Source organism: Lepidothrix coronata, unplaced genomic scaffold (genome assembly GCF_001604755.1).
Source record: "Lepidothrix coronata isolate B3197 unplaced genomic scaffold, Lepidothrix_coronata-1.0 Scaffold225, whole genome shotgun sequence".
Classification (NCBI taxonomy): Eukaryota; Metazoa; Chordata; class Aves; order Passeriformes; family Pipridae; genus Lepidothrix; species Lepidothrix coronata.
In genome coordinates this window covers 1,261,263-1,279,270 of record NW_016690405.1, presented here as the reverse complement: position 1 = coordinate 1,279,270, position 18,008 = coordinate 1,261,263, and the positions used below count along the sequence as shown (strand labels likewise).

The 18,008-nt window shown below is 36.9% G+C and overlaps 1 protein-coding gene across 1 annotated transcript in view; it reads left to right on the top strand.

The window, feature by feature from the left end:
- Positions 1–3,968: 3,968 nt before the first annotated feature.
- The window catches only part of IL1RAPL1 (interleukin 1 receptor accessory protein like 1), a gene marked incomplete at its 5' end in the record, with an annotated part of 30,257 nt that continues 16,217 nt past the window's right edge, over positions 3,969–18,008 (top strand). Inside the window, 3 exons of the mRNA XM_017833924.1 lie at positions 3,969–4,101; positions 6,617–6,762; positions 17,529–17,672. Of these exons, the coding sequence (XP_017689413.1) occupies positions 3,969–4,101; positions 6,617–6,762; positions 17,529–17,672 (423 nt within the window). The remainder of the gene's footprint in view (positions 4,102–6,616; positions 6,763–17,528; positions 17,673–18,008) is intronic.

The following is an 18,008-nucleotide window of genomic DNA, read 5'->3' as shown; positions in this document are numbered from 1 at the left end:
TATACTGAGAAGTCAAAAGTGTAATTTTTCTTTTTATGCCTTCTTTAAGGTATTTGGACTTTTTGTTTGTTTTTTTTTGAGGGGGTGGTTATAAAAATAGCAACACTACCAGTTTCACTTAATAATTCTAATCTCATGCCTTTGGACTTTCCCAGGGTCCATTAAACAAAAACCAACCAAACAAACAAACCCTCAAAACAAAAGTAAAAACAAACAAAACCACAAAAAACCCCCAGACAAAATAAAAACAAAATCAACCCCCAAAAAACAAACAAAAAACCCCATGACAAACAAACAAAAAAACCCCAAACAAACAAAACCAAAACAAAGCCATTTACCCAGGATGTAACTTTAATTTACAATATCTCATAGCAAAAGTGACAGAGAGAGATGAATTTCCCTAGTAATTTAATTGAAAACATTTAGTGAATTTACAACATGAATTTAAAATCCTTCAAAGATAGACTATAAAACTGTAATAATTCAGCATTTACAGGAAAATCGAAATTAGTAGCATAGAAAGCATTACATATCCCTTCATGAAACTTTTATGGTTTTTAAATTGCTTCTCTAGTTTTTCTCAGCACAGAAAACACATGGAGGGAAATAGCTGCATAGGGTTAGCTGCGAGTGATTTCCACTAATTGACCAGCAAGTTGTTTTATAGATTAGCTTAAAGATGATACAAAGCAGCTCTTTTGTTTATTATGTGTTGCATGTTTTCTAAAAATCTGCAGACTTCTTAAAAGGCAGATTGCTCGTGCAGAGCAGCTGTTCTGTGTCAAAATATGCATCCTCTCTCTGCTCACTTCAGAGGTGCACTTCTCGGGAAAAATGCAGCCCATCCTCCAGCACACACTCACTCACTCACTCTCATGACAGCAGCTCTGGAGTAGAGATGAAGATGTGCTCCTAGAATACTCTGTCCACTCATAATATTGCCCTTCAGTCAGCCTTTATTTACATATGCCTGCAGCTGTGAACCTCTTTGCTTCACCAAGTGAGCTCCATGCCCTCTGCAAGGAGCTGTGAGCTCTGAAGTGACAGACCTCCACATTAATGGTCACAGTTGGTCATTAGCTTTCCACTGAATCTTTCTTGATGTCCTGTTAATGAACTCCCCACCGGCTTGTTGTGAAGATTGGTCAAGGTAAACAGTACTGGTAATTTATAGCTGAACCCCCGGCAGGCAAACGGCCTCCACTGAGTAACTGCAATAAACACAGTACTACTAAGTGGCAACACGTTCTTCCTAATTTATTTCTCAGTTGTAACTATTTCACTTGAAAGGAAGCTTTGGATTCTATGTTGAAAAATATGTTTACATATTTTATTTGGGGGCGAGAGGAATTTCTTTAAGAATTAAATAAGGAAAACAGCCTTAATCTTAAAACTCTTTTTATTTTTGGCATATTTTTACCCTTCACAGAGCATGTTTTCTTGAAAAAAAACATTTCTATGCACATGAAATTCACCTCTAAAAGGCTCAGAAGCCCTCTCAGTTACAAAAATTAGCTCTCAGGTGGTCCCTGTTAGATGCAGGAGCCTGGAGAGCTTTGATGGTTCAGCACCTGTGGTGTTTAATCTCAGTGAATCATGGATAAATTGGCCAGAAGTTACAGTCCCTCTAGCTGTGATCTTGCTAGCTCTTAAAAGCTATAAAGTTTCAGCCGGGTCCTGGCTTGGTAGGAAAGCTCTGGAAAAAGACCAAGAAGTGGCAGTGATGCATTAGGTAGCACTCTTCCCTTTAAGACTGGTAGATAGTGTCATAGGGGTTATCCAGTTATCACAGGATCCTGCCTTGGCTTTAGATGGGCAGGTACCTTTCCCCATTTCAAGAGTGAACAGATTCCACAGTGGCCAAGACATTCATAATCCTTTAAGGTTTTATATTTTCATTTTCACTAGTTCAAGTATCATAATTTTGATGCAAAACAAACAAAAAAAAAAGGTGCTATATATCTGCAATGAAACTGCCATAAGAAACTGGGTTTGCATGTCCTGGGCAAGAAAATTTATCATGTTTTATTACAGGTTTTCATGCACTTGATGCAGATTAAGCGGTGTCCCGATGCTCATCTCATTTCCTGCAAATGGCTTCAAGATTGTAAAAATCTTTCCCCCCAGTGCTTCCAAATGGCACTTCTTGAGCTGTGTAGAGATTAAGTAGTTGAGTTTCCAGGAAGGTGTCCTGATCATTACTCCCTGACGTGTGGAAATAGGAGCTATGGTTGTCTTTAGAAAGACAGTTTTTGCCCTCTCGTTGAAGTTACTCACCTTACATTTGGTAACTTTGCTCTAAATTATATGAGATTATAAAAATTTCTCATTACTCAGAGATTCTATTTCATACTCTTTGATTACAAAAGAGATCCTTCTCTCCATCCTGGTTTCAAGTACTGGGAGACTCCTGTTTCCTTAGTAGGCACTGCTGACAAAGCATGTGGCTCCAACCAAAACTTTGTGAAATGACTAAAAGCAACCAAGTTCTTAAACAGCTTGTGAAAGCAGCACAGATGGTACTTGCTTGATGTTGCCCATCTTGAACAAAAACATTTAATTCTGCACCTTTTATAGTGTGGATGTGAGAGTTCGAGACAGAGGAGTCATATGCTTTTACAGAAAACCATAAATCATTTCATATAAATAAGACACATATTTAATAATTGCTCATCTTGTTATGTAGCATCCTGCATTTCTTTCCATGCTAAAAAGTAAATAAGATGTTCAAATATTAATGTAATATGTTTGAGAAGGACCAGGTCCTGACCCAAAAGAGTGTATTTTTAAGGAAATTCATTGAACCCAGATGGAATTACGACATCTCGATACAGAATGAAGTAGTGCTAACAATGTTTTATTCTTATTTTTTGTCCAGGAGCTATGGACAGTGAGCTTTAAAATCCTAAAATCAAAAACTGAAAGTGTAAATAAAATATGAATTTGGTCTCAGCCGTAATACAAACTCCATGAAAATACTCTTCGTGGGGGGTGGGTGGGGTGGAAAACACTCCTTAAATCACAACACTTCCTTGAATGGCTGTGTATTATCCACTAAAGAAATGCATATAGCAGTTTAGAAGAGATGATGCATGTTGAGACAAATATCTTTACAGCACTGAATGGGAAATCTTTAACTATGTGTCTGTCCTCTGGTTTTATCCAATCTTAATGACACACAGAATGTGTGCAAAGTACTGTTTCGATCCCTGTATGTGCTCTGGATGAACCCCGAAGCCAAGTGATGTAAACATAATGTAAGGCACAATAAAAATAAACCAAAAGTGAAGGCATATTACATTTTTAAATTTTCATTATAATGATTAAATCAGTAACACTGTACATATATAGAATTTCTGCTCCTTGCTGCATGTGCCTAATGGTTATCCCCATTCTTAACGTGAGACACGTCCCACAATGTACAGAATGAGTTTGCATGTGCATTTTTTCAAGTGTCGGTGTTTAATACCTTCCTGCTAAGATAGCTTAGCAGTGAGCACACATCTTTCTACTGGATGTCCCTTGGGAATGGTACTCTACAGGAATATACCAGCCTTTCTGCAGAAACCATTGCAAAGCTGAACTAACACAATATGATTGCAGGTCTATTTTACCTAACCTTTATCTTTTTCAGAGGAAACATGGAAATGTTTTGTTAAGACTTAACAAACATAACTTTTGTTAAGCTAAATCATGGTTAAGCTAGGTCCTTTTGGAAAAACATAATCTTTGATTTCCTTACCAAAAAAGAAAACTTAGTGAAAGAATAATAAAAAACATCCTGTTCTTATGTATAATTTCATTTTTATTGTATTTATTTTCAGAAAATGTATTGAACCTAGTGTCAAGACAAGTAAATACTTTTGAAAATTTTCTACTAATATAGTTTTTTAATTAATTAAAGCAAAAATGAAAGCTTTTTTTTACAGATTTTGAAATAACATATTTTCTTACATTCTTTGTAACAGGTGGTTCTGCTAATCTAACCTGCCGAGCTTTCTTTGGATATAGTGGAGATGTCAGTCCTTTGATCTACTGGATGAAAGGGGAGAAGTTCATTGAAGATTTAGATGATAGTCGAGTCTGGGAAAGTGACATTAGGTAAAAGATAAAGCTTTTTTTTTTTCTTTTTTACTCTATGTTTTTGTGATACTTAATGTAATACTTTTTATCACAGACTAACTCAGGAGCACTTTGGGTCTGATCCCTTTTTGCAACAGCCATATTTTATCTTTTCTTCTCCACAAGTAGAGAATAGAAAAATGCACTACTCAGCCAGATCTCATATTAGAGAGTTGCAAGAGCAGAATAGCTGCCCAAAAAGTGTTGTAGTGTTGACGAACTGGAATTTACAGTGGCTTTTTCAAACTGTGACAGTCCACAATAACAACCGTTAAGACACTTAGTAAGATGAAATAAAGAAAAATAAATACATCAAGAAAAACAGCTCAAAAAGGCATTTTCAAACATAGAGCCTTAAAGAAATGCCAAAGTCTGACTTCCCTTTTGGAATATTTTGATTTATTTTCTTCGTGAAAAAAAAACTTGATTTTTCAGGGATGTTATCTGGCCTGTGAGAGCCAAGCATCCTGTTATGTGGGCTGCTTATATCTGCTGAAATACTGGCATTTGTGCCTTGTACTTCTACTGCTCCTGGAAGTGCTACCTCATTTGGAAATTAAGGAAAAAAGTGGGTTTGTGTTGAGAATTGCATGCTTGACATGACATACCAACTCCTATCCAATATGAAGCATCTGCTCTGATCTGAAGGGATTCCTTTTTCATTTATAATTCTGTATGTGTGTATATCACTGAGTTTATCATGGATAAACCCAGAAATAAAGGCACATCTAAATATGCATGTCATGGTTTAACCTTAGACAGCAACTAAGCACCACACAGCGGCTCACTCACTCCCCTCTTATCCCCCTCGGGTGGGGAGAAAAATCAGAATAAAAGTAAAGCTTGTGGGTTGAGATAAGAACAGTTTAAAAATTGAGACAAAATAAAGGATTATAATAATATCAATAATATTAATTGTAATAATAAACATATATTACTAATAATAATTGTAATGAAAATGAGAGATAGAGGAATAAAACCCAAGAAAGACAATATAATTGCTTACCACCCACTGATCAATGCCCAGCCTTTCCCCAGGCAGTGATCCACGGCTCCTGGTCAACTACTTCCAGTTCATATACTGGGCATGGCATCCTATTTTATGGAATCACCCTTTTCCCAATTCTGGTCACTTGTCCTGGCTATGTTCCCCCAAAACTTTTTGTGCATCTGCTCACTGGCAGAGCGTGATACTGTGAAAAGTCCTTGACTTAGGGTAAGCACTGCTCAGCAAGAACTAAAACATTGGTGTGCATTCAACATTATTCTCATACTGAATTCAAAACAATACGCTGTACCAGCTACTGAGAAAAAAGCTAACTCTATCCCAGAAAACTGAGACAGTGCATTACAAAGGAAACTAAGAAATCATGGATGTGTTATCTATAGTGATTGTCCATAAGAGAACAAAATTAGCCTATTTTACTTCACTTCTTACATGGATATTTACAGTGTCAACAAAAGACATGAAGTCAGGCTCAGTTTCAGCTTAACATTGAACTTCTTCAGTATAACCAAAGTAACAGAAACATTCCCTTTAACAAAATCAAGAAGACCACCTTGATACTCAAGGTCATCATTGCCAGATATAGGTAAAATGGAAACACATTTCACCTCTGTGTATTTCGAGGTCAAGACCAATACACTAAATGGTATGTGACACTCAGATCAGATATTTTGCATCTAAAGCTTTTCCCAAGCCTTTCTGCCAGTGACTTGGCTTTCTGATGACTAACAAAAAGGTGAAAAGAACTCTGTTACAACTTTCTTTTTTTTGTGGAGGGAGGAGCAGAAAGGCTGGTTTCCACTTCTTACGTCAAGCCTGACATGAGGGAGCAGCCTGGAATAATTTGTCATTTGCTTTCCTGGGTTCCTAAAACCACTGACGGTCTTGCTAAGAAGGAGAGATAGTAATGTGAAGACAGGTGGAGTCTTACAGAGGAAGTCTTTTATTTACCATCTGTATGAACTAGAGGCATCTGGCATACCAGCTCTTTCTACTGTTTTATAATACATAATCAAATCTTATACTGCATTCTAGAAATAATCTCTCAGACCATGGCATGAACATGTTGTTTCTGAGTGGCGCATTGAAAAGCCTCAGAAAAAGCACAAATACTGTGTTTGGCCCAGACTCTTAGTGTGACTCTAAACCCCAAAACAACAGTTTTCCCTTTTCTCTCTTCTCACGTTCCAAGACTTCATGGATCAGGGTCTCCATCAGAGTGTGCAATGATATATTATCAGTGTGCATATCATTCTGCTTAAAGAAGACAATGAACTGAAGCTCTCATTAACATTTACAGAACCAATCCTCCTCATTAGAAGTGAGGAAGAAAAGGGCATGACAAAATTTGATTAAGATTGCATCAAACCATAGCCAAGTTTGAAGCCGGAGAGCTGTAGGTTGTAAGCAGCATTATTATGTCATGGTTATCCAGTGCTCCACTATGACACAAGTGGAATAGCAGTGATGGTTGGTTTTTTTTCTCAGGGTTCTCAAGGAACATCTTGGGGAGCAGGAGGTTTCCATCTCATTGATTCTTGACTCTGTCGAAGAGGCAGACCTGGGCAATTATTCGTGTTACGTCGAGAATGGAAATGGGCGCCGACATGCCAGCATTCTTCTACACAAAAGGGGTAAATATGCAGCTTTTCTCCATGAAACGGTAAAATGTAGGGGAGATTTATTTTTTACAGAGCTTCTTTCTGATGCAAGCATGAATTTTGGTTTCCTAAGAACCAATAGTCAGTTATTATTTTCCCCTAGGAATTTGTACAGCTTGAAAAACAAACCAGAAAGGATGCTGTTAATTATGAATGCCACTGGAAAAAATACACTAACACCTTTTAAATATATCTCTATAAAAGATGCATTTAATAATTCCTCAGTTTTGAACTTAATAAAGGCTCAATAGAGAAAAATAGTAGGAAACAACAGCTAATACAACTGAAATAATTTTCTGTAAGAAATAAAATCAATTATTTGAAAAATCAACAAAAATACATTCCACTTCTATCAGAAATGCCACCTAAACCCCATGCCAGGAGAGTTCCTTCATTGCCTAACTGTGGACATTTTCCTTCTAACACTTTTGTTTAACATTAACATTTCTGAAGTGAGACATCATGACAGAAACCTCTGAGAACCTTCCTGTTTCTTCTCACCACTCACATCCCATGATTCCACCCTGTCTAATAGCCACAGCCATCTCCCACAGAGATGATTACAGAGAAATGGAGACTCTCTTGCAAATCAAGGCTCCCAGACCCATTTTGTCCACTTTACCTCTCAGAGGGTGCTCCACGTGCCTGGGATTGACACTCCCCACCCTCAAGCAGCATCTCACTGGCCTAAGAGAGCAAAGAATGAGCAGGAGCAGTGTGTGCACTTTGGTGTCATTACTGTGCTTTTTTTAGATTGCTTGTAAAGGTGAGCAAACCAGGTTCTTATTGTGGTGCTGAAGTACTTTTGGCATCTCAGTTTATATCAGAGCAGTGATGTCTTCCCTAAATTTACTTTCGTAGCATGCAAAGTCTGTCTAAGTTTAGAAGGAAACCATAAATCAAGATAGTGTGACCAAATAATTTAAACATATTATGTACCTCCAATTAATTGAATAGAACTAATTTGTAGCCATTTTTCTGAACTCGTCATTGCTTCTTAAAAGATGAATAACCAGATGTTCTGCTTAGCCTGGCATTTGCCACATTTTCTTGAATTCACTGAGATAAAAAACTAATGTATTAAGTAATTGAACCTCAACAATATACCAGTTAGTAGTCATATATTCCTCGTTCAGAGACATTTGAACCTGGAGCAAGATCTTAACCCAAAACACCACTGAAATCCACTGGCTTGTCCTTAATAAATAAATTAGTTGATGAGACACCAAAAATAAAGAATTTTTAAGGCTTAATTACTTGAAAGGCTTTTTAAGGCTTTAAATTACTTTAAAACCAATACTTAATTGACGTGATGAGTCCTTATTTTCTCTTCCATACAAGCAGTATCTGCAACACTGACAACACATGCTTCTTTTCTGTTCTATGACCACCAGATTTTTAATCTAACAGTGTAGGCATGAATTTTGAAAGAGTCTGCTTTCCTTGTTTCCTTTTTTGTAGAACTCAGTAAGTCAAACACACCACAGTGTGTGGCCTCATGATGACATACTTCAGAGGAAATAATCTCAATATTTAATTACCCTTATGAATAGTAAAATGATAAAAACAGCAAAAAAACTCCCCAAAATATTTTTTTCCTCTTTAAGTAAAGCTGAATCTGAAATTGATTTGGAAGCACAGTCTGTTGTGCCCTCAAAAAACAAAATGTACCTGATACAAGCCTTCTACACACTTTGCATGTTGACAACTGTTTCAGTGAAATGATAAATTAAGCATGACAGATAAAAATTTGAGCTAGTCTCTGAGGTCTCCTAGGAAGAGAAGCTTTACACTTCTTGCTTAGTCTTCTGTATATCACCATGACAACCTTTTGGTTTAGGTTTCCTTGTTTAGATCCACATTTAGTCTCTGCTAGGAATGAGTTAGCTGTTTATTAATTTCCGATTATTTGGCTGACTTAGAACGATTGGGACCTAACAATTAGGAAAATTTGCTTCCTGAACACTAAGATGTTTGCAGAGTATTAGTTTTGGCTGGTTTTCTAGTTAGTGATCTTTTTTTTTCCAGCAGTATAAGTCAACAAAGGTGCTGAATCTGGAATGTTCACTGCATACCTGAAAAAGAAATTATAATCCTTCTTAAACTTCCTCTGTGGAACATTATCACCAGGATCAGAAGGGACAGCAAAGCAGAAAGCTCTGCTACTGAACAAAAAGCGTTCCTGGGAAAAGAGGTATTTAGGGCTAAACGCTGCAGTGGGGATTCAGGTACAAAGTTTAAGCCTTTCAAACACCCTTGCAAGTGCTGCTTCAACCTGGTCAGTATAGTCTCTGTAAACTTAAAAGTCCAGGGGGAGATTTTAGAAATACCTATAATTAACAGGCCCTGAAAGGGCAAGAAGTCCAGAGTCTAACTCACTAGCAAAACCCTGGATGCATCTTCCTTAATCTTCCCACTCGTCAGCCCAGCAGGAACACACACTCTCCTCACAGAAACCACAAATGGTGGTCCCTATCACAAACCAGTGCCTGGCACATTCAGACGGGGAGAGGGGGCTTCTGCTCTTTCCCTGACATGGTACTGGAATGGATAGCCAGAGCCTCTCCTTTCCCGAAATCAATTAATTTCAGGAAGGGAGCAGAACATAATGCCCCCAACTCCAACACCACTTGGGCAGGAAAAGTGAACCTCGTTTCAACATCCGGCACCGGGAGAAGGCTGGGACGCCTCGTACCTCCCTCTAGTGTGGACACCGGTGCTCTGCATCTCGGGGAGCTGAGCCCTCATTTTCTCCTGAGCTTCTTTTGCTTTCTGATGCAAGTAGAGAAAACCTACGATCTATGTTTTTCTGCTGCCAGCTAACCATTTTTAGACTCCTAAATTTCCTCAGATGCTGTGCATAGGGAGCATTTAACTCGAAGCTAAAGGCAGTAGAGCACTTTAAGCATGACAATGACAATGCTGTTTCCTTTTCTTGTTCATTCCTACAAAATTTGTCCAATAGATAATCAGAAAAAGAGAGGGATCAGAACTCAGGAGATTTAACTCTCATTCCTTTCCTCCAGCTTTTGACCAAATCCGTTTCACCTTTACAATAATCAGGTTTTTTTTCTCTTTTGTCTAAGAAAAAAAAAAATCTACTTGTTATAATCTAAGGCTGATTTTGTCATTTACTGGTGATAGCTACCATTGATCATCTGTAGCAGTTCAGGCTAATCTTCATCCAGGTAGGGGAACCTTCCAGAAAATAATTTTTAGAGTGATACTGACAGCAGCTAAGCACAAATTTATTAATAACAGACCACATATTGAAAATGAGATGACGTGGATCACATACTATAATTCTATTTTTTTCCCATTTTTTTCAATTAAAGAAGAAAAGCCCATAGTCTATCAATGGAGTAGATAAAAATGTAATGCATAAGGAAAAAGAATGCTCTTCTGCAATTTTATGTATTGACAAGTATGTCTTTCATGCTGGATCACAGTCCTCGTAGTCTCATTTAATCATAGAGTGTGTTGTAAATACAGAATATTATCTAATTACATGATTATTTTCTGGAAATTCTTCTCTGCGTGTCTGCAAGCAGAACTCTAAAGCAAAATAATGTCAAATATTATTTTGTCATTATTCTTGAAATGGTATTGATATTATTTTAAAAGCTTAGTAATATATCGGTATTTTTCCTGGGACAGACACCAGAACTAAGAGCAGGTAACATACTTTTATACATTTTTTCAAAGAATCTACTACTATTTCTTCCCATTTTCACAGTATTATCTGATTTCCTATCCTGGGCTTTTTTTATATTTTTGATTTGTTTTCCTCTCTCAAAGGTGTTCTCAATGGACATATATGGATTTTGTTGACTATGAGTTAATGAAGAATAGTTAAAATCAGGGGTTTTTTCCTATCAGGACAAAACCCCCCATATTTTCACTGATATATATTGTTTAGATAAAGAGATTTAATCTGTTTGAAATTGCCCATGAGAATATATGTTTGAAAAATATAGAAGTTAATATTTCCTAGATGGAATGCGTATTGAGGAAACAAGGAGGTAGGCATACTTTAAACTCACCACTTATTAGTGCATAAACATCATATTAATATTTCCTGTACAATATAATGGTAAATTCAGAATAGAAAGTAATTCTGAGTTCTCTGGTTATTAATGATACTGAATTACTGATAAGCACCTTAAATTACAGTGTCATTCACATAATAGTGTAAATCTGGTTTATTACTTAAAGACTTGAATGTGCTAAGTTTTTGATCTCATGAGCATTTTCAATCACTAGGACATGATTTCACACAGTGATGAGTGACAAGACTTAAAAGAGAGAAGAAATTGGTTCTTTTCTAACCTCTACAAAGAAACTGCAGGTGTTATTTCTCCCTTTCCACAAGGTTTTACAATGCTACTGAAATTTCTGCATAGAAACTCAACACGTGAAATATGAGAGCAATGAGTTTTATATTTCAGCTTCTGTTACTTGGTCCTAATTACTTGACCATTGCAGCAAATCTAATGGAAGCAAAACTGTTGTAGAGCTCTGATCCACTTGGTCAGTTAAACCTTACACATGTATATCTTCCAGTGTATAAAGCCTTCAGTTCTCATTCTACACTCCAGGAAAAGCTTTTCTGAGATCCTCAACGGCTTTTAGAATTGGAATTGAAATTGGATTGGACTTGATGGAAATTGATTTTTCATCCACCTATGTCCATTGAAGAAGTCTTTGGCTTGTCACTGTGCTCAGCAGTGCAAAGGTTTGTTCATTCAAGAGGTTCATGACATAGGACCAAAAGCCAAATATCAGCTCCCTTCTGTCCCAAATCTAACCAAAAGTGACTGCTCTTTCTACACTCAGTCTCATCTAAAATCAGTCAAGGAAGTAGAATACTAGAGACCTCTGCCTGACAGAAACTCTTCATAAGACCATTGTCTTAATCAGTAAGGTTTTCCTCATCTCATATAAAATTGTACTAAGACAACTCCAGTAAAAAGGTTAGTAAGATTACTCAGCACGTTCCCAAATCTAACTTTCCTCTGACAAATCTTACTTCTGACAATCTGTCAAACAAGTTGGTTTGTTTAACAGATTCCTTTTTAAAACAACTTCTGTACCACTTTTATCACAGTTCTCTTTACGTAACGTCTAAGTGCAGTTCTAACCTTGATTGGCAAGGACAAAAATATTTTAGAATAAAATGTCACAAATTGTTCCCATAACCCATGCAGAGCTAAATTATTCATTAATGTTATCCTCAGAAAAAAATGTAAACAGTATGTTTTACAATCTTACATCCTTGGAACTCAGTAGTCAACTTTTTCCCCGCATTTTTAGCAGCTCCAAGTGCCTTTTACATTACTTTCTTTCAGAAGATCTAAAAAAAGTAATTGTGTGGGCTCTCTGATTTCTGTAGTGCAATAAGCAAATAGAAGCTCTTTTAATCAGGAAGGTTTTAAGTCATACACAATTTATTAATTCTGGGAGGCTAACCAGAGATTACTGCAGTTCCACACCATGACACTTCTTTCCTTCAACCTATGTTATAAACTGCCTTTAAAATGCAGTGTTATGTATTTAAATGTAGTAAACTTCATTTTACTTTCAACTATATTTTTTCCAACCTTACCCTCTTTTGAGCTAACATACTGTTGGAGATAATCAGCGTAATTATTCTCCTGCTGGGAACAGGTATCCCGCACTTCTCAGAAGAAATAAAAATGTCATCGGTAAGAATATACTTCTATTATAACAATTTACCGACTCTCTTCTAATAACACTGGAAATCCAACAGCAGCAAGGCTCAGATATCCTGCCTGCCATACTAACGAAGAGCTTAACAAGACCCCTGTCTTGCATTTGCACACATATATGCAATAGGTCTCAATATCTCTAATAAATAAAATGAAACTACTGCATTGAAAACCATATTGAAAACCACAACTAAATTTAGCTAGCTTCAGTGAACTCTGCAGACATCTACAGGCACACATAGCCTATACTGGCAGAAGGTATATACTTTGTACTAAGAAATGATTTCATAATCAAGCTAATGAATAGCCCAAGTCTGTTTCTACTGTTATTAGAAATATTATTGACCTACAATATACATCTGTAATTACTCACAACAGTACTCCTAAGGCCATTCAGGTACCCTAAGCACAAACAGATTTTGTTTGGCAATTTGAAACAAACAAAAATCCTAAAAAGTAGTGACTAAATTTTATATATATGCAGTATACATATTAGATATGCATACGGTGTATAAAACTGTGTTTCCATATGCTCAGCTTTGGGAAGGTAATTTGTTTTACAGCAATGCCATAACGAATGCTGTACTAAAAAGGAGGGGAAAAAAAAAAGAAAAGGAAAAAATGCACATACTTCTCCATTTTAAAGCTGTATTTGTTTCTTTGTTACTAACCTAAATTCTGCCTAGTCTTTACTGCTGATGTCTGAAGTGACACTGAGTCGAGTATTCCTGTGTTAGCCACCTTCCTTCTTTAGAAGAAACACACCCATTCATAACCAAAGCTGTATGTAACAACACATCAGTCCCTGCTCCCCTTCCAAATTATATTCATTATCTCTGCATTTCCTTTAATAATTGAAGTCTATGAAAGTATATCTAAACAAACTGAAAATTGCCTCTAACCAAAGCATATCTCTGTGAGTTAAATCATCAAAGACAAGCAGAGAACGGAAATCAGTTTAGGCCACAAAGTTGCAAAGATTTATTTATGTGCTAACCTGAAACTGTGTTAATAGTCCCGTTGACTTCAGAGGGATTACTTATAGTCCATGAAGTTGAGCAATCTGTAAGTGATTGCAAAATTGAAACCTTAGATAGACTGTAATTGGATTTTGAAAAAGGCTCAGAAACTGAATGCACAGCTATAAATCACATGTCCTTGAAGAGTTATATATCACCAAAAAAAAATAATGTATGAAATATAATTATTTTTCTTAGTAGCTCAGCTGTGAGGACTAATTAATGAATAAAATTAATTTCAAATTATCACAGATCATATAATGTAAAGTCCCTGAAGCATGTCATATAAGTCAAAAGATATGAATCTTTGACAGAACAATTTTATTTACTTTCTTGTTACAACTCCAGCTACAGTAAGTGAATTACCTGCATGACCCAGGGAAAGAAAGTTTATCAAATATTAGAGCCAGCTGAAGACCAAAGATATATATTACAAATGTGCCCAATAATTATAAAAGTATGAAATGAGTGCATTTATTTATTACCAGTTATATCATGCTAGATATTTGGAGAGGACACGTGCTTTGTTTTAATTAGCTGTCTTTTTCACTGGGTTCCTTGGGCAAAGCCTCCTGCTAAGGGTAAATAATGTAGCCATTGGTCAAAATGCTTGTAACAAATCTTGTTTTAAATTGAAGCTATTTATTCAGAAAACAATCTACTACTACTGCAGTAATCAATGTGTTTTCCCTTGGAGTAGAACTGCTCCTGTGCTACTGGAGGACTATTGTTAATTGCCTGTAACTAAATGATTGCTGTGCTTCTGGATGTAACTTTCTGGCAACTCGTTTTTTAACAGAATGTCTGTCCCCCTAAGGGTTAGCCAAGTAATTTTCCTCTACTATTTTCTACGTTCAGTCTCACCTACTTAAGGAGGACCAGGTCTGTAATTTGAGCAACACAACATAGAGGCTAAATTTTCATTTTTTGTCTCTCCCTTCTGATGTGGAATTGTGCTGAAATTGAATCTTTTTAGTATGTAGCCACTACAGCAAACTTGAATTTCAGCAGGAAAAACAAATCACACTTGAAAGGGAGTATATTCCTGCTGCAGCAACTGGGTGCTCAAATCAGAATGAAAAAGGCAGAATAAAGCAGCAGAAAAAAATGTTATTGTGAAGGTAACCATATGTTCTAACCTTGCTGTACACTTAATTCAGCTTTAACAGTCACTACATCACTGCTGATATTGTTGACATACACATCACCAACACCCCTAGCATTCACAGAGCACCTTTCAGGAATAACCTCTCCTAGGAAGAAGCCAGAGCACCTTCCCCAATTCACATTGGTAAAACCAAGGCAAAGAAGTGTGAAATGGCTTCAGTCACCTGAGGGGCCAACAGCAGAGGCAAGACTGAGCATTCTGCTTCTCACACCTTAAGTTCAGCTCATCATGGGGTAACACTGTTCCCAAAAACCCTGTGGCAGATTAGAGCCAGCAAGTGGGCCCTTAGGGCACGGTTTAGCATCCTGCAAAAACACAAACTCAAGGCCTGAAAACAATCAACTTAGCATGACACTGTGCTCAGGACAATCCAGCCTGCCTTCCACAGTGCTGCAGAGATGTAGCTGTTCCACTTCCAGCACTTTGGAGGTTGGCTCAGGCATCTGCAGGGCTGGGTGTAAGGATGCAGCAGTCTGCTGGGCTAACCACTGCCCTCTCTGCCTCTAAACCCTGACAAACAGCACCCAAGACAGGGAACAAACATGTGCTGAAAGATGTTGTCCAGCACAGAGGAAAAAAATAGCTTGCTATGTTAGATCAATAGACCATGAAACCTACATTGCAAAAAAATCTGTTTAAGAAAGAACCACTTCATCCTTGTCCTCAGAAGCAATCACAATGGGCTCAGCAGCAGCACGTGAAAAGGTAATTGCTAGTACGTTTCAGGCTGAGTTAGAGAATTTTGTTGTTTGCTTTGATTGCCTTATTAAGGACAGCTTCTTGTGGCTTCACATAAATTTTACTGAAGGAAGCATATAGGCATAATCTTATTTTATATGGGAAGAGATAACTAAGAGGACTGATGGCAAAAGTGATGCAGTGCATTAGTCTGATTTCATGCACAGTGACAGACAGCAGATGACTACTGGCAGTTATTTTTTTTTTTCATCTAATCTCAAAATCATTAGTTTAGGAAAAACTTCTGTTTTCCAGTTGTAAAGTTTTTCTTTCCCTTTAATGAGTCAAAACAGCAGGCATATAAATAGAGAATTTTGTGCCTAGGAACCTGATATATTAAAGCCTTTCTTCTAGTTACCATTGAACAGCTGCATCACCTGTAGTACAAAATGATAAACAGAGTATAGTAAGTCAGTGCAGAGTAATTTCCATTTATATTCTAAAATATTGTATTACTTGTCTATGCAAACAATTTTTTATGGGTGTTTTTAATAACATTCCCCTCTCTGGACCAGAAAAGTATTGAAGTCTGAAATAACCATGTCAGTCTTAAAAATATCTAACACAAAGGAGTTTCCAGCAGAGTTTTGGAGAGAATGACATGGAATATAAATGCCTTTTTATTTTATTTTATTACATTTTTAGTGTCTTCTAGAGAGTAATGAAATCTTCTTACATTTGCCTCAAAATAGTAAAAAAAAAAAGTGTGTGATTCTCAGTAGACGCTGTCAAAATAAATGGAATTGTCACTTTCTCCTCTAACCTTTTATTTCTCTAATTGAATTGCATTGTGCTGGATTATCATATCTGCACAACCACACACACATTAAAAAAAAAAAAAAAAAAGGTTAGTTCTGGGCTACCCTGCTTCACTTAGACAGAAACTGCCCACTGGAAGAGGATACTGTGAAAATAACACAGAACTGGTCTTGCTCCAGCACGGATTTTTTTTTTTATGAAGCAAACTCTGCATCTTAGATTTCCAAGGTTTGATTTTTTTAATTCCTCAAAACTGAGTGATTTGGAAAAGTATGGAAAGTCTTAACATTTGCCACCTATTGCTCATTTCAAAGTAAAAAATTGTTCATAACTCTCCTTCTTCTCCCGTCCTCCTTTTTTAACATTGCCAATTTTCAGCCACTGAGCAAATGAAAACTATCAACAAGATGGAAACCACGTAGCTCTGTGAGCTTCCTTGAGTGTGCAACACCTAAAACTAAGGGAGACGAAAGTCCATGATGGCGTATTGCTTTTGCCTTGATAAGTGGCTCCACTACTGGTGGTAGGCAGTTTTTGACCACATTTGACTGGAGTCCCCCACCTCAGGAACAGAGTTACATGGTGGTGACCCCAATCCATCATGTGAGCAGACTGCAGTAAAGACACCAGTGCGTTAGGCTGAGTGGGAATGTCGGAACAGACGAATCGAGATGGTTTGCTGTGACTACACATAAGCTAAGCCCACTGGGGGAAAGGTGAGAATAAAGATGAAATGTAGATCTCTGGGAAACTGTGTTAAAGATGTGAACATATAACTGAGATGTAGAGCTGCAGGGTTCCTTGGGTAATTTGTCTTCATATGTCTCGAGTTTTTTGGGTTTTGATTTTTTTATATTTACTCGGGAAAAAATAATCAAAGTCGTAGTGCGGTCTTGTCCAATAGACTAAAATTCATCCTATTTGTATGTGGAATAAGGGAGAAGCTGTTTTTGCATTATAGTCCCTAAAAAGGAAATATTCACATCTAATGCCATTGTAAGTCAAACATCAACATTTATCTGTGTAAAGCAAACTGTGATCTGTCTACAGAAAGAGAAAAAGAAGAGTTACCAAATGTATCGTGTATATGCACATATTCATACACACACATACATACCCAGCAATTTTCAGAGAAAAAACAGTTTATAGAAGAAAAAACAAAAAAATACTATTATGTATTTCTTCAAGGGCCCTATAATGAAATGAATTCATAAATGACCCATCATTCATTATTTTATTTTAATGTTTAACAGAAGCGTGAGGTCTGCTGCTAATCTTTCTGTGGTTTGGAATGTGGTTGTTACTGCATTTTGTAATTCTTTGCAGAGCTGATGTACACAGTTGAGCTTGCTGGTGGGCTTGGTGCTATTCTGCTGCTGCTTGTTTGTTTAGTGACTATCTACAAGTGTTACAAGATAGAGATTATGCTCTTCTACAGGAACCATTTTGGAGCTGAAGAACTAGATGGAGGTAAGGCAGCTTCTTAGTATGTTTTCTACTTTCTAAGAATTCTTGTCTTTTATTTCTCTCCACCAAGGCCCAGATTTCATTTCAGTTCAAGATGTGGTAACAACTGCAATTTTTATTTCTCACTGCATTAGGCACTTACTCGAATACACTTTCCTCATACACCACATAAGCTCAATAACTGCTGAGCTGTACATGTTGCTCTCCGGAGCTCCAGAAGACATCCATGTCTTTTCAATTCTTATTTCCAACACTGAATGTAAACTACCAACATTGATGCATTGAAGATTTTTACTTTCTGTCGGTACTGAAAACCAGTTTCATTTCTGCATGAGCTAG